General features: G+C 43.2%; 1 protein-coding gene across 1 annotated transcript in view; it reads right to left on the bottom strand.

The window, feature by feature from the left end:
- The window catches only part of CSMD2 (CUB and Sushi multiple domains 2), a 1,115,355-nt gene that overhangs the window by 33,533 nt on the left and 1,054,938 nt on the right, over positions 1-26,884 (bottom strand). The window contains exons 50-62 of the mRNA XM_088462676.1: positions 25,491-25,676; positions 25,193-25,387; positions 24,023-24,196; positions 19,433-19,606; positions 17,389-17,562; positions 16,575-16,763; positions 16,238-16,411; positions 10,119-10,301; positions 7,529-7,705; positions 6,882-7,061; positions 6,346-6,519; positions 6,092-6,265; positions 4,977-5,050 (exon numbers count right to left, since the gene is read on the bottom strand). Of these exons, the coding sequence (XP_088318802.1) occupies positions 4,977-5,050; positions 6,092-6,265; positions 6,346-6,519; positions 6,882-7,061; positions 7,529-7,705; positions 10,119-10,301; positions 16,238-16,411; positions 16,575-16,763; positions 17,389-17,562; positions 19,433-19,606; positions 24,023-24,196; positions 25,193-25,387; positions 25,491-25,676 (2,228 nt within the window). The remainder of the gene's footprint in view (positions 1-4,976; positions 5,051-6,091; positions 6,266-6,345; positions 6,520-6,881; positions 7,062-7,528; positions 7,706-10,118; positions 10,302-16,237; positions 16,412-16,574; positions 16,764-17,388; positions 17,563-19,432; positions 19,607-24,022; positions 24,197-25,192; positions 25,388-25,490; positions 25,677-26,884) is intronic.

The raw sequence follows: 26,884 nt of genomic DNA, 5'->3' as shown, positions 1-26,884 counted from the left end.
TCTGTCTGTTAAAGGGTGGTGTAACCCTCAAAGTGCGCTCCACAAAAAATTAAAAATTCTTTATTTTTTTTCTGTCTTTGTGAATTGTGTGCACTGTAGCTGCACGTGCATCAACAAAGGAGCAGCGCCAAGCGTGCGCCTGTGTCCCATAAGTAAAGAGCCAGCTGGCTCATTTCTTAAAGGGTGGTGTAACCCACAAAGTGCACTAGTCTCCAACAAAAATAAAAAATTATTTTCTGTGTTTGTGTGTGCCTTAGCCGCACGTATATATCAATATAACACAAATGGGGAACCAAAGTTTCTCCGATAAAAATAAAATAGGGAAAGATCAAGAACCACTTCCTCCTAGTGCTGAAGCTGCTGTTACTAGTCATGACATAGACGATAACATGCCATCAACGTCGTCTGCCAAGGCCGATGCCCAATGTCATAGTAGAGGGCATATACAATCCCAAATGACAAAGTTCAGGAAAATGACCTTTAAAACAACATTTAAATCATCTGAGGAGAAACGTAAACTTGCCAATATGCCATTTACGACACGGAGTGGCAAGGAAGGCTAAGGTCTTTCCCTATGTTCATGACTAGTGGTTCAGCTTCATTTGACGATGGAAGCCCTCCTCCCGCTAAAAAAATGAAACGAGTTAAGCTGGCAAAAGCATAGCGAAGAACTGTGCGTTCTAAGAAGATATCACAAATCCCCAAGGAGAGTCTAAGTGTGGTGGCGGTTGCGATGCCTGAGCTTCCCAGCACTGGACGGGAAGAGGTGGATCTTTCCACCATTTGCATGCCCTATGCAAGTGCTGAAAGGAGCACCCACAGTCCACTTGCTGATATGCAAATTGAAGATGTCACTGTTGAAGTACAACAGGATGAGGATACTGGTGTAGCTGGCGCTGAGGAGGAAGTTGGCGAGGAGGATTCTGATTGTGATGTGGTTTGTTTAAATCATGCTCCGGGGGAGACAGTTGTTATCAGTGGGATGAAAAATCCCATCACGGTCATGCCTGGGCAGAAGACCAAACATTCCACCTCTGTGGTCTGGCAATACTTCTATCCAAATCCGGACAACAACTGTCTTGCCATATGTACCATATGTAAAGGTGAAATAAGTAGGGGTAGGATACGTTGACCACCTAGGAACATCCTCCCTTATACGTCACCTGCAGCGTGTTCATAAAAAGTTACTGTCAAGTTCAGAAACTTTGGCTAAGACCGTAAGCAGTCCAGGGACACCTAAATCCCTTTTTCCTGTTGTATCCAAGCGCCTGCAAACCACACTGTCAACTCCCTCCTCGTCAATTTCCTCCTTAGTCAGGATCGGAAGTAGTCCTGCAGGCCATGTCACTGGCATGACTGACTCTCCTATCCGGGATTCCTCTGGAGGATCCTGCATTGCTATGCCTACTGCTGCCACTGCTGCTGTTGCTGCTGGGAGTCGTTCATCATCCCAGAGAGGATGTAGGAACACCACTACTTTTACTAAACAATTGACCCTCCAACAGTCCTTAGCGAGGAGGATGAAGTACGACAGCAGTCATCCTGAAGCAAAACGGATAACTGAGGCCTTGACTGCTATGTTGGTGTTAGACGTGCGTCCGGTATCCGCCATTAGTGCAGTGGGATTTAGACAATTGATGGAGGTAGTGTGTCCCTGGTTCCAAATCCTGTCTAGATTCCACTTCACTAGGCAGGCGATACCGAGACTGTACAGAAACGTCAGAAAAAGTGTCCTCAGTGTCCTGAAAAATGCAGTTGTACCCAATGTCCACTTAACCACGGACATGTGGACAAGTGGAACAGGGCAGACTAAGGACTGTATGACTGTGACAGCCCACTGGGTAGATGTATCACCTTACGCAGCAACAACAGCAGCGTCACCAGTAGCAGCATCTCAGAAATGCCAGCTCATTCCAAGGCAGGCTACGCTGTGTATCACCAGTTTCAGTAAGAGGCACACCGCCGACAACCTCTTAAAGAAACTGAGGGAAATCATGACCCAGTGGCTTACCCCACTTAGACTCTCCTGGGGATTTGTGATATCTGACAATGCCACCAATATTGTGTGGGCATTACATCTGGGCAAATTCCAGCATGTCCCATGTTTTGCTCACACAATAAACTTGGTGGTGCAGAATTTTCTGAAAAGCGACAGGGGCGTGCAGGAGATGCTTTGGGTGGCCCGAAAAATTTCTGGCCACTTTCGCCATTCAGCGACTGCGTGCCGAAGACTGGAGCGCCAGGAAACACTCTTGAACCTGCCCCGCCATCACCTGAAGCAAGAGGTTGTGACGCGGTGGAACTCAACCCTCTATATGCTTCAGAGGATGGAGGAGCAGCAAAAGGCCATTCAAGCCTATACATCCACCTATGACATAGGCAAAGGAGGGGGTATGCACCTGACTCAAGCGCAGTGGAGAATGATTTCCGTGTTGTGCAAGGTTCTCCAGCCCTTCGAACTTGCCACACGTGAAGTCAGTTCAGACACTGCCAGCTTGAGTCAGGTCATTCCCCTCATCAGGCTTTTGCAGAAGCAGCTGGAGAAAGTGAAGGAGGAGCTAAGATGGAGCGATTCCGCTCGGCATGTGGGACTTGTGGATGAAGCCCTTCATTCGCTTTGCAAGGATTCCAGGGTGGTCAATCTGTTGAAATCAGACCACTACATTTTGGCCACCGTGCTCAATCCTAGGTTTAAAGCCTATGTGGTGTCTCTCTTTCCGGCCGACACAAGCCTGCAGAGGTGCAAAGACCTGCTGGTGAAAACACTGTCAGCTGAAGCGGAAAGTGACACATCAACAGCTCCTTCTTCATTTTCTCCCGCAACTGGGGCTGCCAGGAAAAAACTTAGGTATCCTAAGCAACCCGCTGGCGGCGATGCAGGGCAGGCAGGACCAAGTTTGGACATCTGGTCCGGACTGAAGGACCTGGCAACAATTTCTGACATGTCTACTGTCACTGCATATGATACTGTCACCATTGACAGAATGGTGGAGGATTACATCGGTGACAGCATCCAAGTAGGCATGTCAGACAGTCCGTACCTGTACTGGCAGGAAAAAGAGGCAATTTGGAGGCCCCTGTACAAACTGGCTCTATTTTACCTGAGTTGCCCCCCCTCCAGTGTGTACTCTGAAAGAGTGTTTAGTGCCGCCGGGAACCTTGTCAGCGAAAGGCGTAGGAGGTTGCTTCCACAAAATGTGGAGAAGATGATGTTCATAAAAATGAATTATCAACTCTTCCAGGGAGACCAGCCTCCAGAACGTACAGAGGGACCTGTGGTGGTGGATTCCAGCGGGGACGAATTAATACTCTGTGAGGATGAGGATGTACACAACACTGAAGAGGGTGAGGAATCGGTGGATGAGGAGGATGAGGATGAGGACGACATCTTGCCTCCGTAGAGCCAGTTTGTGCACGGACAGATTATTTGCCAGCTTGTTTTGTGGGGGCCCAAACGAACCAATCATTTCAGCCACAGTCGTGTGGCAGACCCTGGCGCTGAAATGATTGGTTTGTTAAAGTGTGCATGTCCTGTTTATACAACATAAGGGTGGGTGGGAGGACCCAAGGACAATTCCATCTTGCACCTCTTTTTTTTCTTTGCATTATGTACTGTTTGGGGCCTAGTTTTTCAAACTGCCATCCTGTCTGCCACTGCAGTGTCACTCCTAGATGGGCCACGTGTTTGTGCCGCCCACTCGTGTCGCTTAGCATAGTCATCCAGCTACCTCGGTGCAACCTTTTGGACATAAAAACACTATTGTGAGGTGTTCAGAATAGACTGGAAATGAGTGGAAATTATGGTTATTGAGGTTAATAATAGCATAGGAGCAGAAAAACCCACAAATTCTGTGATTTTAGCTGTTTTTATGCTTTTTTTCAAAAAAATACAGATCCAAAACACAAAATCCAGAACCCAAAACACGGAAGGGTGGTTTTGGCAAAACCAATCCAGATCCAAAACATGAAGAAAGATCCAGATCCAAAACCAAAACACGAAAAGTGGCCGATGCACACCCCTAATAGATATACAGGACCATAAGGAGGAGTGTGTGCGGTTGCACAGGACGGAATCGCCTGAGGGTGGTACTAGCCGTACCTGTAGTCGGCAGAGGCCCGCGACTCTGACTCACGATTTCTGTACTGTGTGGGAAGAGGTAGGGGGTCCTGCCCTTTTGCTCAGTGTCGGGCCCCACAATTCCTGATGGCAGCCCTGGTGGCACGTATCAGAGCATGGCAGCACCAGGCAGTACTTACAGCTGTGATATATTGAGCAACTCCAGTGTCAGCTGCAGCGCTTGCCCTGTCCTGGCTGGCTGAGGTGTGGGTGTGCAACAGAGATTCAGCTGGGAGCACGGCGGTAGGCCTTGTGGCATCTTTATCCGGCAGTGCGTTACTGCTGGAAGGTTGGATTGCGGGAACACAGGCCTTGTGGTTTGTGGCGTCTCTTCCTAGCAGTGCGTTACTGCTGGAAGGCAGGATTTTGGGAGTGCAGGTCTTGTGGGGTCTCTCCCCGGCAGCGCTGCACGTCATCACTGTTGGGCCGTATAATATGTGTATTTGGGCGCACACTGTAGGGCCGCATAAATGTGCATTTGGGCTACATGTTTGACATGTCTGACCTAGATGATACTCTATAAGGCATTGTTATATTCTAACAAGGTAGCAAGTGGTATTGTACAATAAATCACACAATGACAAATTCTTAAAAAAAAACTTAAACAAATACCTATTTAAATGGCTTTCATACCTTTAAAATCAATTTTGCTATATACTGTAACTTAAAAACCTTAATATTAGTCATTTGACCTTTTGTTGTATTTACCAGTGTCCAAGCATTTACATATATAGTTGCCTGGTTTTCTACTGAGCAGTTTCGCCTTTACACTTGAACTTGACAGTAAGTTTTAACTAATTTAGTTTATTGCGATTGAATAACAATATCATTTAAATAAAAAGAGACAATTCTATTCTACCTGAAACCCCTGAGAGCTGTTCTGCATTCCGAAGGCCGGGATCCCTGGATCAGTGCAGGTTGTGTGGGAGGGATCTGTAAAATGAATGTGATATAATTTGTTATTGAATCTGTCAATTGCCTTATAAATCCAAGGACTGTGATTAATGTTTCTCTTATTGTAGAAAAGAAAAAAAATTGAGATTGATTTTTTTGGTTTCAGTGTAAAGCAGTCCCATGATGTGTGTGCTCAGATCATGTCATCAGTTACAGCATTTACCTAAAAGATGAATAACATTTTAACACAAATACTATTCAGCTTGATTGTCAGGCTCTAAATTTAGGGGAAGATCCAGCAAAGATCGTTTTTAACCAAACCTTCTTCTGATTTATATGGTGATATGTAATTGAACCTCATCTCCAAAAGCCAAATCGCCATGTGAAGTTCCACTTTTTGAATCCCAAAAAATGGCAATTGAAATTAGTAGAATTTTTTTTATTTAAAAAGGAAAAAAAGTGTAAGGATTATTGTGGAGTTACAAATGCCAACATGTACTGTCACCCTGTCACAATAATATTCCATTGCTTTACCACTAATACTGTACCTTCCTTTTCAATGGTGCTGAAGGTCAGTATCTGCTTAGCCAATCACAAGCAGCCAGCATGTAAACAATGCTTGCAATTGGCTGAGCTTTTCCTATTCACTTCTGTGGGTAATGCATTTTGGATTACTTTCAGAGCACATTGAAAATGCACTGCCTATTTACAGTAAATTAATTGGAAAGACTGAAAAAAAATGACATGAATTTAAAATAAAAATTTTTTATTTGAGAGTTAGGGAAATTAATGAATTACAGTTATTGCTCAATGGCAATACTGAGTGATTCTGAACAAAATAACTCATCGATAAACCACCGGCCCTTAGTGTCAGTGATTAGATCTTTGGCCACTGACACCATACAGGAAGAGCAGTATTGCACAATCTAACCATTCAATAGATTGGTCAAATTGCCACACCCCAATGGTCATTTAATTTGATTGAGCAGATCCAATTGTTTGCTGTACACCCATGCCAATCTTGAGACAATTTGGTCAATTTCCAAGTTGACTGACTACTGTGTATCAACACCAACTAACCAATGCAGCTCGGTTGAGTCCCACTCCAAGAGCCATCTGACTGGCAAAACCTGCGTGATGATCCTACCAAGATCAGGGGAGGGGGACATGAAAAAGAAATGGATGAACGATAGTTGAAGCCTCTATCTACTCTCCGAGCATGAGCTGGAATGCCTGGATCTCCACAGAATACAGCTGCAAAAGGAAAGAAACACGAATTAATGGGAGGCATCTCCAGCTACTTGCAATAAGAAAAATCGAGGTTGCACACTCACGGAAGCATTGTGGTACCTCTCCCACCCAGGTCCTATTGCTCTCACAGGTAAGGACGGCTGGCAGGGAAAGCTGGTAACCTTCTAAGCAGGTGTATGAAAGGCTGGAACCCCAGAGAAAGTCTGATCCCACCACTTTCCCATTTGTAATGGAGGGAGGAGGTGAGCAAGTAATAGCTGAGAAAGAGATAGAACACAAGGTCATCTCAAAATAGTGTCAGAAATATGGACAATTAATCACCTCATTAATGGCGGTTCTCGATTTACATGGCAAATAATTCTATAGGGTAATATTACTTGGCTATCAAAAAAAAAAAGAAATGGATAATATAGTGGTTGGAATTTTGATCTAGCTGTGTATTGTTCAGAGAAGTTCTACAGTAAATGAAGGATGACCAGGCAAGTGACCTCCTACACCCTGATGCCGAAAGCAGCATGACACTGTTCAACAACTGCAGATTTAACGGAGGGCAGGGTATTCAGCACTCATAGTTATCAGGGACTTTGGGAAAAAACAAGTACCTAAGCTTGACCCTAACCTTTGCAGAGTGGCTTTGTGCCATTCCAGGTGCGATCTTTTGTGCAATAAAGGGTTGCTGCCCGGTCTGACTCCATCATGTATCCAGGCAAACACTGGAAGGATACTGTACGATTGTAATGGAAATCATTGTCTAGTCGGATACCATTTGCTGGAGTGCCCGGATCCCCACAGTTGATTACTGTATGAAACAGAAAATGGATCAGAGAAGCAAATACTTGCTAAATATTACACACTTATGCTGGGTACACACTGGCAGATATATTGGCCAATCAATTGATCGCCAATATATCTTGCGTGCGTTGGCCAGTGTGTACCAGCGATATAGACATATTGCGTTAGCTGTGCTGCACAGCTGATGCTCAATATATCTGCAGATATATTGGGGCATTGTGCTGTGTGTACGGGCGGTCAGCCGCCCACCTGTACACTTGCTGTGGGAACGGGGACGAGACACGCCTCCAGCCATCGGGACCCGTCTCCCGGCCAGCACACAGAACACAGATGATGGTTGTTTAGTGTGTATGCATAACCATCATCTGCAGATCACTCAATCTGCAGATATATCTTTAAACTGTGTGCCCAGATCTTACATCAGATCATTTACTGCAGCCAGTAAATTCATTCATAACGGGTGGATTTCTTTACCTGTGCATTCTGGAGCAGTGCCAGCCCATGTGCCATTGACAGTGCAGTCCCGCCTCATGGGTCCGCTGAAGTAGTAACCCTCACGGCATTCATAAAGAACAGAGCTAGAAAATACCAGGCCATCATTCAAGATCACACGTGCATTGCTGGGGGTCCCGGGATTTCCACATGAAATCACTGCAAAGCATTGAAAGTGTAAGGATAAACAAGGTGAAAAATCATAACTATAAAAATATATTTAACGCACATTTAGTAGGCTTATGGATCACTCTTACTCTGCAGATTCACAGATAGGTTATGCATTTCTTGTATTTTATTCTATGCTTGGACAATGTTCTGCAGAGCTTTCTCCTGGAAACAGTACACATAGTGCTTTCTTGTCTGATTTAAATCCAGTTCTTACAATGTAACATGCTGAAGGTTATAATTTCTCTAATGCACTGATGATGACAATAAATGGAGACTAGAGAGGGAGGGAATGCATGAAAATGAGGACTTTGTTTTTAATTATAAAGCACCCGCAGGCATGGAACCAAAGCAAATAGGGAGTGGAAGCCACTCCTATCACTGCAATGTGACATTGACAGAAAACAGGAGATACTGTACGACACATCTTTCCCTTCTATGGTGGTTTCAATACAGAAGTGGCAAACGCAGGATTTCTTGAGGGTGGGTTTCCAAATGCTTGATTTTAGAATGAGGGTGGCCAATCCATGTAGAGGGCATTACTAGGACTTATCCATCTTTGCGTCATACAAAGTGTATTGTGTGTCATAATTCCAGCATATACAGGACCAGCTATCACAGCAAGCCATTATATGCGGCAGTAGGGCCATCCTGTCTGAGATTAATGTTTTTATTTCAGATGTGGGGAGTCTGGGGGAGCAGCAAAAGAACCTAGCACTGCCCTGAACATATATTTACATATTGGTCTTGTACTGGATAGTGTATTATTATCCAGTATTAATAATTAAGCATATAGATGGTCAACAGCAGTGCACCCCTAACAGTGCATGTTTTCCAGATCACCTAGTTAATGCATAGGTGTATTTATTACTGGCTGACATATGTTAAAAGATCCACAGGTGGTACTAATTATTTAATGTATGATACTGAGAAGAACATGCAGCGCTAGTCAAATTCTATTATATTACTATTGTGGGCAACTGGAACCCCCCCATGTGTACAGATCTATGGTATAAAATATGGTGTTTGCCATTAATAAAGCTAGATTTACTATGTGTATTTAATAGAAACAATGTGGGGAAAACAGGCAGTATCAAGTTCATGGAGTGACAACTGCTTACTTGCTTCCCAAGAAGGACAGCATTATATTAAAATCACCTGACGGGACAAACAGAAATAATGAACATTTTGTCACAGCGCTAGTAAAATTCTATCATATTACTATTGTGGGCAACTGGAACCCCCCCAGTGATGTTTCCAATGACATATTGGTGATGATAGAAAAGAATGAAAAATTACAGTTAAAATATTTTGGTTGCATTGTGCAGGAGCGTCAGAATGTTTTTATGTGGGGGGAGGGGTAATATATAATTTAATTTTGAAGCACCCCGTGTCCTCCCCCTTTCCCCACACCCCTCCCCACCCGCCCCCTTCCTCCCTCCAACTTACCTGTTGCTGGCATAGGCGCCGGAGTAGCTGGAGGCAGGGACTGGAGCTGCGACCATTTATGGTCTTTTAACTTAAAGACCGCATATTACACCTCCTCCTCCATGCAGTGCAGGGGCCGTGCAGCCTATTGCTATAAAGCACAGCCCCTGACCACCCGCGGCTGCCACTCCACTGGAGCCTCTTGATTTAAACATCTGGACTCAATCTTGTATATCCTTAAATTCTGGACTGTAATGACGGAGTTTGGGAAACTCTGTTCTAACCCCTTGTTTGCTAAAAGTGAGCATGATACCCGTTGCAGTGCCATGGAGTAATGTGAACACATCCGCAATGTCAAAACATAATATAATACTTATAATCAGTAAGGATTTCTAGAGTAGTTGCTGCATTGAGGTTTACTCTTATAATGATGATACACTTATGTATTATAGGATGATTGTCTGTCTGTTAAAGCTGAAAGTTGCCATGTTTAGTGGTTTTAACTTGAGGTGAATGATTAGCAGTAACAAATAGAGAGTACTGAAATAGGAAGAACTATTAACAAAATTTGTGCGCAACTATAATCATAATACTCATCATTTATAAGTGTGGATGCTGCTCCACCACGTCAGTGTTACACCAGGAGGGTGATTACACAACTAAGCACCACACTCCCAGTGTGAGAAGCCGAGCATACCTCCCACATGTCCTGCCTTCCAACATAAGAAGAGGGGAGAGGGGGATACACTACTGGGCTAGGGGGAATGGCTACAGAGTGCGGGTGGTGGAGCCACTGAGGATACTGGGCAATTAAGTGAGCAAAGATCTATTTGGGAAATAAGGTCAATATGTTAACACAATGATAGAGAAAGAAGAGCACTTCAGGACATGAAATGTTTCCTCTCTGTACATTGACATAGTTAGATAATCATGAGTCAATAGAGGGTGTATTTATTGTCATTTCAAGTGACAGTACCTTCACACTCAGGCTGTAATCCGCTCCATGGTCCACTGGACAAACATTTTCTCTCTGCAGACCCTCTCAGAACGTACCCAGCTTCACAACTGAAGCGCACTAAACTGTCTATTGCAAAGTCATCGCCCTGGCGAAGTCCATGAGATGGTACTCCAGGATCCCCACACTCACTGGAGCTACCCCCTGCAAAAAGAAAAAATAGCATAATCTCATTAGCGAATATATATTTTTAAAATGACAATGCATAGATGTTGTCAACGTAATTTTTTATAAGTTTACAAGTTGCATGATTGTGATTGGAAAATAGGCACCAAAACAGAAAAAAAGATAATAGCAAGGATCCTGTACATTAGAAATATCTCACTGCAATAATGTTATTACTCTAATATTTAGTGAAGGAATATGAGTCACTTTTTGTTCTGTCCCTTATAGTGCACAAAAGCCTGCACTCTGTTAGTTACAGTGTCTTGTGAGCCCATTTTCTGAGCCTATGATAAGCGTGTTAAGTTACAGACAACAGTAATATTGAAGAAACATGCTTTTTTTATAGTATAGTCATACTTGTTGACTTTTTATCCTTCAGATCGCAGAGGGTACATCCTAGTGGAAGAAGTGTGAAGTGTGAATCATGTTTTAGCAGTTCCCCTGTACAATGTCATAATCCACCATGTATTCAGTCATCAAGCCCCCGAACCGTCCCCTTCTCTTGGTAAGTTGGCGGCATACTGGAGACTGGTCTACTCTCCTGGGAGTGAGGGAGAACTCCCCAAAATTCGGGAGACTTCTAGACACTCCAGGAGTAGGCAAGCATGAGTGCAGCATATAGGAGAAGATATATTGTAAGAGGTTTTGAAATATAGCTTAAGTCAGAAATATACTGTAGAACAGGGTATTTGTCAATTTGACAATATATATGGACTATCATCAGTGGCAATTCTAGGGGCGGGCAAGCAGGGCTATCGCCTGGATCGCTGTGGCCAGAGGGTTGCGTCGCAATCTCCCCATAGCAGTGTCTCCATCTGAGACATTTACCCGGCGGTGCCAAGATGGCCACTTGTTCCCTCTTACAGGCTCCCAGAATACCTGTGCAGCACACCGCGTGACATAGTCACAACCGCGCCTGGCATTCTGGGACTGTGAGCGGCTGCAGGGGAGAAAAGACCAGGACATGGAGGAGCAGCCTGAGCCCAGAGGGGCACAGGAGGAGATGAGTCGCTGGAGGGGTGAGTTGCTGAGGGAGGGCATTACAGTGTGGCATTCTGGGTAAAGGGCATTACAGTGTGGCATTATGTGTAAGGGGCATTACAGTGTGGCATAATGTATTAAAGGGCATTACTGTGTGTGGCATATTGTGGTATAAGGGTCACTACTACAGTGTGGCATAATGTGCATTAGGAGTACTACTGTGTGGCATAACGTGAATGGGCTGTGTGGCATAACTCTGGTCGCGCCATATTTACACACTGTGCTGCTGTTCCCAATCCCTCCCAGTCTCTCAGAATGCTGGTGGTGCCGGGTGTGACATTGTCATGCATGGCATTCAGGGGACACGGGAGAGGATGTAGTAGTAGCACACTGCAGCAGCGCATTCACTTTATGCTGAGTATGCCCCCAAGAGTGATGATGATGCTTGGATCTGATGGGTAATGCAATCTTTAGATTGTGTTACCCAATAGAAGCCTATGGGCTTCTTTCCACAAAGTTCTGTGAGAAGGGCCCAATCAGATCCCTCCCAGCATCCCTCCCTGGCGGTGTGCGCATTGTTCTGTGCATTTGCAGAGGGACTTCTGGGTCAGAATCGGGAGAGCTGTCCTTTGTAATTTTCTTCATGCATACGTGTGTTACACCGACATGCATGCGATGAGTGGCGGGATGCATCGCATGCAAAATGAGATGCTTGATGCATCCTGCCCATTGTCACATACTTACAGTATATACATATAGTGTCCCCCCCACCTCTCTCTTATCTTACATCATCACTTGACATACAGTCTGTAACTGCTCCTGCCTCCTCCTCTCTGCTCTCCCATGCTGCTGGATCTGATGGTGAGTACACATTAGACAATATTTCAGCCGATCCGATGGATCAGTCCAATATATTGTCAAAATTGCCTAATGTGCACACTCTATGTCTGGCCATGCACATTGCCATTTGGTCGTCAATCGCATCGTCAGGTCGGCCCTACATGAAGCTCAATCTGACAATGCGACTGTCGACTCCATGTAGCGGGATGCAGCTGGTATGCAGCTGGTGCTAACATATCGGGAGGTCGTGCACCGGATTGTCTAATGTGTACTGGCAGCCTGAGATGTCGGCTCGTCGCATCGCTGTGTACACATATCATCTAACGTGTACTCAGCTTCATTGACTGCACAGTGCAGTGTAGCCCAAACCCTCTGCCCAGACCCCACCCACCCTCCCTCTCCTTTTCAATTTGGATGGCGTTACACAATAGAGGCCTATGGGTTTCTTTTCGCATTTAATCACTGTCATGGTCGTTACATGTCAAATTTCCTCTCCTCAATTATTTCATGTAACCATAAGTGTAATTCTGATTAACTCGCAGACAAAATTCCCTCCTGTGTGACATTTCCACAACACTCAAAATTTAAGGAAAATAAAGTTTTGATTGATTTTAAAGGCCACAGACACATCAGAGAGTGGCAAGGTCTAGCACGGCTGGGGTTAATCAACAACACTTATTCCAACACTTACATTAATCTTCCTAAAACACTTAACTGATTTCTTTTCATTTTACTGCAGCCTAAAACACGGGCTATAAAGATCCAGGGTTTATGAGTTGTGACATAAAACTGCAGGGCAGATTCATAAAAACGAGGGACAGGGGAAAACATACCGTAGAGAGAAACACAGACGTAAGAATTCAAATAATGTTTCAAGGTTATCATGCACTGCAGGCTGAGAGGACACAGGAATTAAGACACTTTGGGGGTCTTTCTTTCAAACGTATTGCTGTTTTTAAGACAACTAGTAAAATTCAGAAAGCTCCCTGTAACATCCTGATAAATATTGATGCTTTGGTAATGCAAGGCCAGACGTAACCCACTAACTTCAATAGAGCTTAATGGGAGAGAGTGACAATTGCCCTTATGTCACAATGGTCTCCATGTTAATATTATACCAGTGACTGTCATTTGATAAATATAGGAAAACAGAAAAAATTGCATAAACATACGGGTTTACTACCTTAGCCCCTCATTATCAGAAAGGCATCAGCGTAAGCAAAATAAAAATATCTGGAGGAATATTTTCAGAATGTGATCACTGGAACTTTTCTTTCATGAACTGAAAATCCTTTATAGGCATGAGCGTAAAGAGATTTTCCCCTTTATATTTAATTACTTGCGAGGGCCTGTTCTTATCCTGCTTGTATAGACTTATGTAGGAACTTATGTAGTGCCCCGATCATGTTACTAAAAACCTAATGGCTGCAGTGATCCACAATTTCCTGGACACTGATATAACACACAGGGGGAGATTTATCAAATCTTAGAGAGAGATAAAGTTAAGAGAGATAAATTACCAACCAATCAGCTTCTGTCATTTTACAGACTGTGCTAGAAAAATTACAGTTAGAACCTCATTGGTAGGTACTTTTTTTTTTATTTCTCTCCACTTTATCGCTATCCAAGATTTGATACATCTCCTCCACAGTCTCAATACCATAACCTGGGATCTATGTAGGTCCAGCCTTAAGCTGTGGTGGCATGTGAAAAGCAGGGTTTACAGTAGAAGGATCCTGATGGGATAACCAGTATATAAATTATTTTTAAGTGCAGACATGTTCAGCAGCTGAGTAGCTTTTATACAGTAGTATAACAAACATACATCTACTCAAGTAAAAGGACATGTTCTATGTATATCTGACATGACTTGATTACTCTTGGCTGCCAAGTGCAGTACATTTGTAACTGTTTAGAAATCAAAATAATGCAAAGCTTCAGAAGAATAAATTGTATGAAAATAATGATCAGATTAAGACTTGTAGACTGGGACAGTCTTGGGATAATAAGACCAGAGCCGTAACTAGACTTTTTGGTGCCCTGTGCCAGAAAGAGCATTGGCGCCCCCCTCATTTTTCAAAGGGACATAATGCACCCAAAAAGGGCCATGGTTTCATGGGGAAGGGCCAGGGAAGAGATAGGGGAGGCCAGGAGATGCTGGGGATGAAATAAGAGGAAGCTACAAGCAAGAATGATAATAAACAGAAATTTGACCCTGACCTGTGGTGCCCTGTGCGATAGCACCGGCCGCACTACCCTAGCTATGGCCCTGAATAAGACACATTGGCGTCATTCTCTTCTGGTCACAGCTATAATGACACGCTATATCCATTAACCACTGGTCAAAAGTTTTAGAATACCACCATTTTCTCAGGTTTTATTTGAAATGTACTCAATTTAATGTCTCAATGTATCTGAGTTTCATGGTACAGGTACCAGTGACTCCGTGCAAGACCATCATGCTTTCTCATCCATGTGTGATAGTGCATGTCAGGGGGCTTTATTTATTTAGAGGCAATTTGTAAAACATGGGGTGTTTTGTTATTAAAAGCATTGTCCTTATAAATAGTTGGCTTAAAAATGATGGGAAGTGGCATCTTTTACAAACTGCTGCTTAGTAAATAAACCCTACAGAGAGGAACCATCCTTTTGCCTACTCAGCCATGTATAATAATCCTGCATACTGAACAAAATATTTAACATTTTGATCCATTGGTCCAAAATAGACCTTCATCTAGTCTTCAGTAGTACACTGGCAGGCTTAATGGCCCAGGCAATATTCTTTTTCATTGTTGTAGAACAGCTGTAAGTCCTATACCCATTACTTGTTCTTGGAAAAGGGCCTTTTTTAAATACTGTGAAATCTACATTATTTTTCAGCTTTTGCGAACCTACATTTTTTGCCACTTACCATGTTACCATTTCAGGTTATTCACTGAACTATATAATTGCTTACATTTCAATAAAAACTGGAAAAATGGGGGTGTCCTAAAACTTTTGAGTTTTTCCTTTTGAGTATGGTCTGTCTGAGTGGCTGTGTGTCTTTAGATGCAGCTGCCTTTAGAGAAACTCCCGTGATACTCCCGCTTTGGCATAGCCACCCCGTTACCTCCTAGGAACGCCCACAAAAAAATCACAGATCCTGTGTCTGATTTTGTACTGCACCTCTTAGCACAGACAATCAGGATGCATTCGCAGTACAACTCGGATGCATGCGCACACTTAAAACATTGGCCCACGTTGTGCGCCATTGACTCTCAGAATTAGACACTCAGAGTTGGCACATTGACTCTTTTATTGTACTGACGTGTCCTCATACACCGATCTTTTTTGTCCCATATGGTGCTAGATGCTTGGCACAACTTAGACGCTCTGCCAGGGTTAGCGATTTCTATGCTTAAGTAATTTTTCCTGAATTTTGCAGCTTATTTCGCTACTAGTGTACTAACCCCATTTACTAACGAAAAATAACCCCTTTAGCGCTCGCTAAAGGGGTTATACCACCTTTCTGTATTTAGTAAACAGTGGTAATCTTAGATTACCGCTGTTTTTACAGCTTCGCTCTCGCCAGTTTTTAGATGGCGAGAGAGATGCGGGCCCCATTGCTGGCAATGGAGACCCAGCGGTGCCTTTCCGGCTTCAGCAAAGCCTTCCAGGCACTGCCGGGTCTCTGTGTCATGCACATGCGCAGACAGATAGTTGCGCATGCGCATAACACTGGAGCCCCGTCGCTGGCAGCATTAGGCTGCCTGCAGCCCAGTGGAGGACCTCGCCAAGGACGAGGATTTCATGGGTCCTCGCCGGAGGGGTAAGTATTACTAAATACCAGTGGAATTTTCGTTTGTATCACAGTGATACTAATCGAAAATTGCCGCTTGTATTTCGTTCATTAGTAAATGGAGCCCTAAGTAGCTAATAGTATACTAAGTAGCTAATAGTGTACTAAGTAGCTAATAGTATACTAAGTAGCTAATAGTGTACTATGTAGCTAATAGTTTAGGGCTATTTGCCACAATTTGAGGATAAGTGTAAGTGGACACATCTGTATGATATAGTCAGCAGGTGGATGGGACACTGACTTGAGATGAGTATACCTGAGCAGTGTGGCAAGAAGCCACTCCAACGTCCATCCAATTGGCAAGTACGGGTGGCATTCCCAATTAGCGTTCGCTTGCCAAGGCAGCTATAATGTATTACAGAACCCACTGTATATCTTCTTCCTGAAACCTGAGCATTAGGTGGAAGGCCAGGGGAACCACAGGAGATCACTGCAAACAATGAAGAGATACAGTATATGTAATGAGTCAGTAAAGAGGAGGCTACAGAGTTTACCAGACACATACAATTGTTCTGCCAATGCAGAATGTGCTATGTTATTTCTCACTCTCATGTAAAAACATTTAAATCCACATTTAATTACATGTTACTTACATAGACAGCTGGGAAGGTCTCGATCCCAAGTGCCATCCCCTTGGCAGGAAAGCACATGTGTCCCCATTAAATAGTAACCATGGCTACACTCGTACGATACAGATGTTCCAAAACTAAATCGATCTGGACCTCTTTGCAGTACCCGTCTAAGACCATTTTCAACGTGACCAGGATCGGTACAGTTCAAGACTAGTCCAGAAAATTTATAACGGCAGGGGAGTTTGGTAAGAAGAAGAGGACAATTAATGGATAGAAGAATAACAGTGAAAGGGAAGAATACATTTCTATTTTGAGAAAGAAGAGAAGGCAGGAATTAAAATGGTTGGAGAGAGGATGATAAGAAATAAAAATCATTGGAACATTCTCATTCAGCATTCCTGCTTTGTAACCTGATGTTCAAACCTAGCACACGAAAGCTCTCATTCTGCATTCTGTCAGTGTAGCAAAAGCTCAACACAGTTTGTTATGGACACGAAACCACATAATGCACTAAATAGCCATGCATAGTTATTAATAATTAACACTAATTGAAGAGAATGACCATTTTCTTAAAGGGCAATACCATTTTCATTAAACAAATGTCCATTAAGGGAAAAAAAAACAGCATGGAATGGAGGAATCATTCCAGCAGCCGTTTACTGTTGGCCTCACACCAAACCTAGCATGCCAATACATGTTATCTATACTATCTATACAATATACCACACTTCCAGCACACAGTAAATACTGCAGGGGCCACAGTTCTAGGGAAGACTCTGTAACACAGTTACATTTCATGATTATAAATCATACATAGCTATTTTACTTTACTTACTTCTGCATGTTGGCAGGACATGGCTCCATTGTCCATTTGCTTGACAATGAGCTTGAATTGCACCCTCCATGACATAGCCAGGGCTACATGCAAACTTCACAATGTCATTCAGGTTAAACTGGGATCCCTGAGTTATTCCGTACCCAGGATTACCAGGGTGCCCACAGGTGATAGCTGCAGCCGACACAGAAGGAAACAAAATGAATACCTAAAATGACTCTGTAATGACCACATAGTATACCAAGTCATTCTTTGCAGCCCACAACCAAGCCTTTATCTTATTACAAACCTAGCACAAATAATTTCTGTTGTGCACTGATAGCCTGGAGAATACCCTTATACCCACAAAATTCTTCCAATGGAATTTACCCATGGAATTTCAAGTTGATGGCTGCTGTTTACTCAAAATGTAATTCCCAGACTGCTGATACCTTGTACACAAGTCAGCAGTGTTCTATAACCAACTTACAACTAATGTACAGCACTCATCTGTACATTGTGGTACAGGTCCATGCTGTAGTTGCCAGTCAACGTCCCCTTACAGCATGACATGCACAGCTGCCTTCAAGAAGCATTTCCAAGCAGAGTATGTTATATACTAAGACTGTACACAATTCAGCGTTTATCAATCCTCTGTCCTAGCTTATAAACCTCAAAGCATGAACTTCTCTTTTTAGTCTATCAGTATACTGTACGTAAATGTTGTATGCATACAATATACCTACCCTCCAACATGACCCCTTCCATTAGGTACAAAATGCTCTGCTCCTGGACTTCCCACCTAATGTACGAGTGCAGCCACCTGTGTTGAACTAGTGAATTGATGAGAAAGGTGTTTCAGCACTGGTGGCTGCAATCATAAATGAGGTTGGAAGTCCAGGAACAGAGCATTTTGTACCAGATGGAACGGGTCATGTTGGAGGGTCTACAATATCTACAGTCAACCACAGTTCCTATTTTTTACATTACAGTAACTATATTATATTTGCTTATATTACCTCATACATTATATATTTATATACAATACACCATATACTGTAGCTTAAAGTGCATCATATCTTTCTGATTTTATATAGTGACTCAAAATGCAGCTTGTGTCAACAGAAATGACAATTTGCAGCTGTGTTTGGCGTGTCTCTTCTCCCCACCTCTCTTAATATAGTCTACTCTGTTAGGTCTAATGGGGGCATTAAAGCACAACACATAATATATCAGCCTTTAGCATAGAGCATAGGTTCCTAAATGTGGTCCTCAAGGCTCCCCAACACTTCAGGTTTTAGAAAATCCATGGTTGAGCACAGGTGACTTAATTAGTACCTCAGTTAATTTGATTTAACCACCTGTGCTCAGCCATAGATATCTCTTAAACCTGAACTGTTGGGGAGCTTTGAGAACTGCGTTTGGGAACCTCTGGCATAGACACATTTTCTACCTCTTCCACAAGTGACATAAGGCGAGATGTACTATACTGAAAAATGTGGTCAAACTTCCGAAAATGCAATTTTTGATGGTTTGACCACAATTACCGCATGTTCCCAATACGCAACATCATCTATATATGGCATTGCCCAATAGGAGCCTATGGGCTTCTTATCGGAGACTTCCCAGAGATGGATCCAATAGGATCTCTCCCTGGGTCCCCCGAGGCTCTCGCATGTGCAGAAGGACTCCTGGGTCATAAACCTGGAAGTCCTCACTCTGCAAAGGACAGGTCTTATCAGTAGTCCTGTTCTTTGCTTTAATGTACATGCATAGTGTTACTAAACACCACTATGCATACAATCAGTGGCGGGATACATCGCATCCAAAATTCGATAATTGATGCATCCCGCCCACACTGTGTTAATATGTATGCCACAGATCCAACACATACTCTACAATACTGACACCTCAGTTAGGCAGTTAGCCCCATTGTTGGCAAGCAATATATGTCCTGGTATAGATGGGAGCATCTTACATACTTACAACTGGTTTAGAAGTGATGTCTGCTGACCCTGATAATAGCCCCTTTCTCCTGACCCACTCTTCCTCATACTATACTTACGCACACAAATGGGGGACCTCTCTGACCACCGATGGTCCTGCTGACATATTCTTACAGACTTTCCAATCAATCTGAAGCCTGCATTACAGTGGTATACCACACTGTCTCGATAATTGTAGTTCTGCCCATTGATAAAACCATTCACGATGGGTTCTGGGGTACCACAATGACCGGCTGTGTAAATTAAACAATTGTTAAAAGAGCAAACAATAACACATAGCTAAATTAAATGTAATAATAATAATAATCCTTGCTACAAAATCCTTACTTCAGCTTAGTAAATAAAGAATTGATTGACCCAGTTATACCTTACGCTGTTACAATACAGATGTGTCCACATACATCTATACTCCGTGCGCTACAAGTCGCGCTACACATAATGCGGGAGCTCCATGTGACTTGGTATCGCCGAGCGTCTTTTTACCTTCAAATGCGTTTTATTCGCACAGTGCTGTGAATTGATAGCACAAGCAGCTTCTGCTGATTAAGATGATATGCAATATGCCTATGTTCTGTGTGTGACTGCGGGTGTATCTGCATACGAAACACTACATTACAGTGTTACAGCCGCTGACACTGTAATGCAGCATTTTGCATGCAGATGCACCCGCAGTCACACACAGAACATAGGCATATTGCATATCATCTTAATCAGCAGAAGCTGCTTGTGCTATCTATTCACATTGCTGTGCGAATAAGACACATTTGAAGGTAAAAAGACATCCGGAAAGATGCTCTGCGCTACTGAGTTACGCCACGGCATGGTGCAACTAGAAGGGCTGTTTAACAAGCTTGAAGGCTAGATGTATGAGGACACATCTGTATGCTGTGCTCTCATAAATAGATGCAATAAAAAGCTTTATTGTAGCATTACAGTATACCCATTATATTTTTCTCCCTCAGATTTATTGCTATTGAAGACATTATTCTCAGATTTTTGCAACACGTGCCTTTGGCATGCCACCATATGAAAATAGACAAGTAATAATGAATTCATCTTCATGGTTATTCTTAAGAAATCCAATCTCTTGTTGCATAAAAAAATTAGAGAATATGATTTACATTATCAATAAGAATAGAGAATGCTGCACTAATTTGCCTAAATGCATTGGAAGACCTCTCATTTAGCTTATGGTAGCACCATGTTGCACAGACCTACGGCTTTTCGCCAGTAGTAATACTACAATGACAAATGGATGTTCATACAAGCAAAATATGCTACAGTACATTGTACATACTGGACCTGATTCAGAGCTGCACTCAATACCTCAGCATACTGATCTAGTGATTGTTAGCAGACTGAGCAAGTATATGCAGCTGGTACAAATACGGGTGATTCAGAGATTGAGAGGGTGCAAGTGGGTGACAGCGGGGCATGAGATAAATATTCCATTGGCGTGGTGACTGAATTGCGAGCTAATCAGAGGTAAAAACATGCTTAGATCTGGTGGATTTCTAGTACCAAGGATAGGGCTGGTGCTAATGTGTGCTGATGATGACAGCTGCTGTCCCCAGTGTATAGATGGGGTGGTGCGGTAGCATGGATGTGGCTGACTCTGAACACAAGCAGAGGACACACTTATTTCTGAATGTGTAAGCGGCCACAATTGCGACCACTTAATGTGAAACTCTGAATCAGGCCCATTAGGTGGTTGGTCCCATTGCCAATATACCAATATGAGCAATGGATTGGTCAAAATTTGTTTCTTTTGTTATTACAACAATAATTTTGACAGTGTCCCATCCACAACATTTGCTAATGAAATAAGTAATTTTTTTTTTTTTAGTATAGTTCATCAAAGGTATGGGCACCAACTGTTTTAATGTTGTAAATTTGTGACCATTTATAAATCAGAATAAAGTGGGAGAAGCTAGATCACACTGTATCTAACATGCAGCCAATCAGAGAATTAGAAACTTCATATAACACTACACTGAAACAGCCACTAAACTTAACTTACAAAGTGACCTACTAGTATTAGTAATATGTATTTATTATTAATGATCAATTTTTAGATATTATTTATTTACTGGTATTTGAACTAGGGGTGACTTTCCTGTGATTACCAAAAATGTATCCACAGGTGCTAAATCAAACTTCTTGGGATGTTGGTGTATGCATTGAGAAAGATAAATGTTACATCGAAACGCGTTGGGTGAGAGGACTGTGTGGGGTTCTACTGGCATCTTACCAAAGACTTTGGAGGTGGTTTCCGGGGACACCTGAAGGACTACCTTAATGCTCTTACTGTCTACTTTTTGTGGAGTGGACTATTACATCTGTTATGATTGGTGTCAAAGAAGTATCAACATATACCATCTGAGAGTGGGAGGCTCCCCCGAAAAAAAACAAAGGCTTATGTGTCTACTCTAGCTTGTAGACCTTGTTTTCTGGTACAAATCTATAATTATTATATTATTTGGTACCCAGGGCTGCCATCAGGGGGGTACAGCCGGTACTATTGTACCGGGCCCGGGCTCAGAGGGGGCCCACAGAGTGCAGATGATCCAGTCTTAATCACAGACAGATGACTGCCTGTGAGTACAAAGCAGTTTGCTGCAGGATCGATGCTCTGCGGGGCCCCCTGTCAGTGTCAGTCACTATGTGACTACCAGCAGCTGCAGGGCCCCTTCTCATAGGAGGGCAGAACAGTGGTTTCGCCTTTAGCACTGCCTCACTTAAATTAATTGTGTCTCCCTCTGCACAAGTTATCCCCCATGCAGACGGATGTGTAAAGCCCACTACCCTGACCCCTACCCGAGTCCCAGCCCCTCTTTCTCCCCTGCTCTGCATTACCTGTCCTTCTCCCCTTCAGATGGAGCGTGAGGTCCCTCCCTGCCCCTTTCCAGAGTCCCCATCCTCTCCCTGAGTCCCCGCCCCCTCATGCTCTTCCCGGCCTGCATGATGTGTCTACAGCTATTGTGTGAGGGACACAGAGTCTCCTGCGATGCTGCTATCAGAGTAAGTACAGTATAGTAAGTACAGTAAGTACCTTAGGGGGGCTCTGTACTTATGTGGCGCCCCATAGTTATGGTGTCCCTGACTAACCTCTGTTAGTTAAGGAAACCACCTTTGCCTAGAGGCTCAGCCATGCCCCCGGGGATATTGTAAAGTATGTGCTGCCCTTGTATAAGTATACATTTTTCCAGTTGTCCCCTTGTACTTATACAAGGTCAGCATATCATTTTCAATATCCCTGGGGACAGGGTGAAGCCATTACTCAAAGGAATTGTCCCTATCAGAGGGGTGACCCCATAACTGTGGGGCACCACATTAAAAAATACAGGGGCTTTTACACATGTCCATAGGGCACTCCTATACTGTATGTTAGCTCCCTGATAAAAAACAGTGGTGATAATTAGGGGATCAAGGGGACACCTAGAAATCTGTGGGGTGTCTCCTATATTTATACAAGGGCAGCATATCATTTACAATATCCCTGGGGACAGGACTAAGCCACTAGGCAAAGGCGGTGCCCATAACCAAGAGAGAGGTGACCCCATAATTATGGAGTACCATACTTATTCATGCTATGTGGGTGAGGTGGGGGTGTATACTTGTATTAATGGGTGGGGGGAGGGATGTAATGTATTAAGAGAAGTATAAGCTTGATCCTGGGGAGTTAGGTGGGTTGGGTGGGGTATAGCAATGTCAGGAGTGGGGTGAGGTGAATGAAGTAGTTGTCCAGAAATAAAGATCATTGTTTTGAAAGGCAAGCGGTAAATGGTTGTAGTATAGGCCCACAAACATAGCTAATGTATACATATACACACACAGAGGAGGGGAGTCCATGCCAGTACTTTATCTAGGTCTCCACTGGGTCTTAATCCACCTCTGAGACTCAGCCCGGCGTGTATGACTTCACGCTGCGCCACTATGCTGAGAGGAGAGGGTGACAGGGGAGACACAGAAGGGGCTGGCAAGGGAGACAGAAGGGGGGCTCCCAGGGAAGACACAAAAAAGGGGGACCCTGTCTATTCTGTCAGTCCCGGGCCCCATCATTTCTGATGGCAGCCCTGTTGGTTCCCATTGAACTTTGACGTCATTACCCTATGTCTGGTTTATGTCTTTTACCCCCCTTGGAGTAACAAGACTTTAGACTCTAAAGATGAGAACATCTAGTGTGGGGAACACCAACATCCCAAGAAGTTTGATTTAGCATCTGTGGATAAATATTTGGTGATATTGTATGTCATTTGTTGTTTTAAGAAGGTGTATAAGGTGATATACCTACACCAAAAGATCTTTAGGCTGCTTATATTGTGCGCACCAGTCTCTGCCAACTCTTTACGTTTTCCAGGGACACTTTACTGCTGAATCAGTGTATCCAGGTACGTCATGTATAATGTCAAACTCAGTGGACACTGGAGCACTACAATATACATAATGTCAGAATGGTTACACTTAGCCAACCACAGAAACGTAATTGTGCAGTTGATCAATATATAAAAATATTCCTGGAACGAGTGCTTCAGACCTGAGACTGTGCGTGGAAATTAGCTACAGGTGGTAAATATGATGAATGAACCCAGATCTCATACACTCTGTGCAGCACTACACCACTTACTCTGTCCTCTGCACACACTTACCCAAGCACTTGACCTCCTGTCCGCTCCACAAGCCATTTGCCATACACTCTCGCACTCGGGACCCCACAAGAGTATAGCCACTGTTACAGGCAAAAATGGCAGTCGCCCCATATTGGGTCAACATCCCAATTTTATTCCCATTAGCTGGAATTGGTAAATCTCCACAGGAGATAACTGGAAGAAATTTAACAAGAACAGAATTAGTGTGATTTGAAGGACCCCAAACCAATACAAATACCATATTGTAATTTCATGATAAAGCTACAAGAAATGAACACTAAAATATTACTGTACAGTCTGTAAAGAACAATAACCTTTTGTATAGATGTTTCACTATGAGCATTATTAGGGTTACAGACTACTCCCTTTAATATGGCCCTTACTCAAAAGTTACCCCTTAATCAGTCATGTGGGTTTAGTGTAATTCAGAGGTTCCCCAACAGTTCAGGTTTTACAGATATCCGTGGTTGAGCACAGGTGACTTAATTAGTACCTCAGTCAATTTGATTTAATCACCTGTGCTCAACCATGGATATCTCTAAAACCTGAACTGTTGGGGAGCCTTGAGGATCTCGTTTGGGAACCTCTGGTCTAATTCCTGGTTTATAAATATGTATGAACAATGTGTGAATGGGTTAAGGCGCATCAGTATGGTGATGTATGCATCTTTTTCATTTTGTTTTGGCAAATGCCCAAATTCTACTTTTATGTAACTTAAAAACCATGTGTTCTATTTTGCATTGTATTGTCAGATGTTTACCCACTATATCTAATGTGTATTGTTAACAATGCACATTGTTATCAGTGTGGCTATGCTAATGTGACAGGTTCTTGTGATTACAGCTACTAGTGCTGCTACTCATCTGTTTAACATGCAGCCTGTTTTCTATATTCACAACAAAGAAAATAGTAATTTTCTATCATATACTGTATAATAAACTGTAATATGACATATGAAACACCCAATTATATGGGTGTCTAGTGTCCCTCAGTGATATGGAAACTCATTTCTGTTTTAAAAAAATATCTAAGCATCAAGAAGTAATGTAGCAGTGTTGCTATCATTCATATTCTTACATCTCAAAACAATATTAAATATTGCTAATTTTCAGTGACACAATATCCTAGTGCAAAATTCTCATTGACAGAGTATATATCACTGGTGCTCACTGTTACAGGTAGGTAATGTCTCCCCCACACTCCATGTCCCATTGGCCTGACAGCGAATAATGCGGGATCCTATGTAATAATAGCCAGGATCACAGATCAACATAAGCTCGGCTCCATACTGATACTGTGTTTTCTGAATGAGACGCCAGCGACCATGTTCTGTGTTTATAGTGTTGATTTCAGGACATGTAACCGCTGGGAAACAGAAGGCAAGTTGTAAGATAAGAACCAGTAGAAAACAATCTGCTTCTATTACCACTGCAGCATATTAGTGGCTGGATGCTGGTCACATACCCACCTACACATTGTGAGGGGTTGTTGCCATTGCTCCAGTGTCCGGAGGGCAGACACTCTGAAACAGCATCTTCAGGATTAAGGAGGTGGTGTCCCTCATTGCAGTCATACAAGGCTTTGGTGCCCACAGTGTACTCCTTTCCGAACACTGTCCCATATTTGGGAGCAGCAGGTACACCACAAAACATTGCTAAACAGAGAAGAAAATGTCCACTATTATCTCATTGTTGTCTTCATTAGATAGCACATTGCTATGACTTGCAATGATGAAGATGCAAAGCCTGTGTTCAGTCTACAAATGCATGCAGGGTGATTTACAAAGGGCATTTGTCTTTGCCCACATCTCTGCACCCATCTGGGAAAGCTGCCTCCAGTATGATGTGGGCTACCCTCTGTGTACAGTGGGCCTGATTCAGAGCCGTTCGCTATTTGCGGTCGTTCGTTCAAAAACAAGGGGTGACTATTCAAATGATCCGTTCGCAAATTGCAGTCTGTTCACACCTCTAAGTCTGAACGAGCGAGCAAAACATACGCTTGTTTATTTGTTAAAAACGCCCCCTGGCCGCTCGCACCATACGTCATGTCCGCTATTTATTAGATTAATCGAGTACATCGACCAGCGTATGAACTGCTCGCTATTCTTGTGGTTGGTTTTTGCTACCACAATCTTGCGAGCAGTTCTGGCTATAAAATAACCCAGTGACGTGGTCAATGACGCTGCTGTATTAATTATGCACACCCATAAAACGCCCGTTTTGACCTTTAAGCACGCCTGCGTTCTGATCTCCACTCCCCGTTTTCAAGCACCTTCCCCTGTTACCACCCACATACGCCTCATTCTGTCACTCAAAATAGCAGGCATTCGCTATATTGCGAGCACATGAATTTCGGCCGCACTGACTGGTTCGCGCATGCGTATAACGATCCGTACGCATGCGCAGATGTGCGAACATCGCTCGGAACGAGCGTACTGCCGCTAGCGAGTGGCTCTGAATGAGGGCCTGTATGTGTACAGCTTTCTTCATTTGACTTCATACTGCCCTCTGTAGCATAAAGTATGTACTATTTGCCCATATACGATACACTGTTTACAACAATGGAGATGCATCAAACCTTCTATCAGGGGGAGAAGTAGCCCAAATCAACCAATCAGCTTTTAGCAATCATTTTCTATAATGTTATTGATAAATGGTCTCTACAGTAGGAGCTGATTGGTTGCTACGTCTACTTCTCCACTTGTCCTCTTTAAGGGCGGGATGTACTAACCTTGCAGTGTACATGCCGCCAGTCACCGCAAAATGACTAATCCCATATGTACTAACATATGCGATTAGTATCGCAAAGGACAGCTCTTGCGATAAGAGTTGCCCTTTGCGAAGCAGCCGATGCCGGGTGAGG

The sequence above is a fragment of the Taudactylus pleione genome, unplaced genomic scaffold (assembly GCF_031769625.1).
Source record: "Taudactylus pleione unplaced genomic scaffold, aTauple2 ptg000007l, whole genome shotgun sequence".
Classification (NCBI taxonomy): Eukaryota; Metazoa; Chordata; class Amphibia; order Anura; family Myobatrachidae; genus Taudactylus; species Taudactylus pleione.
Note: the sequence above shows the minus strand (reverse complement) of the source record. Positions and strands in the feature narration are given on the sequence as shown.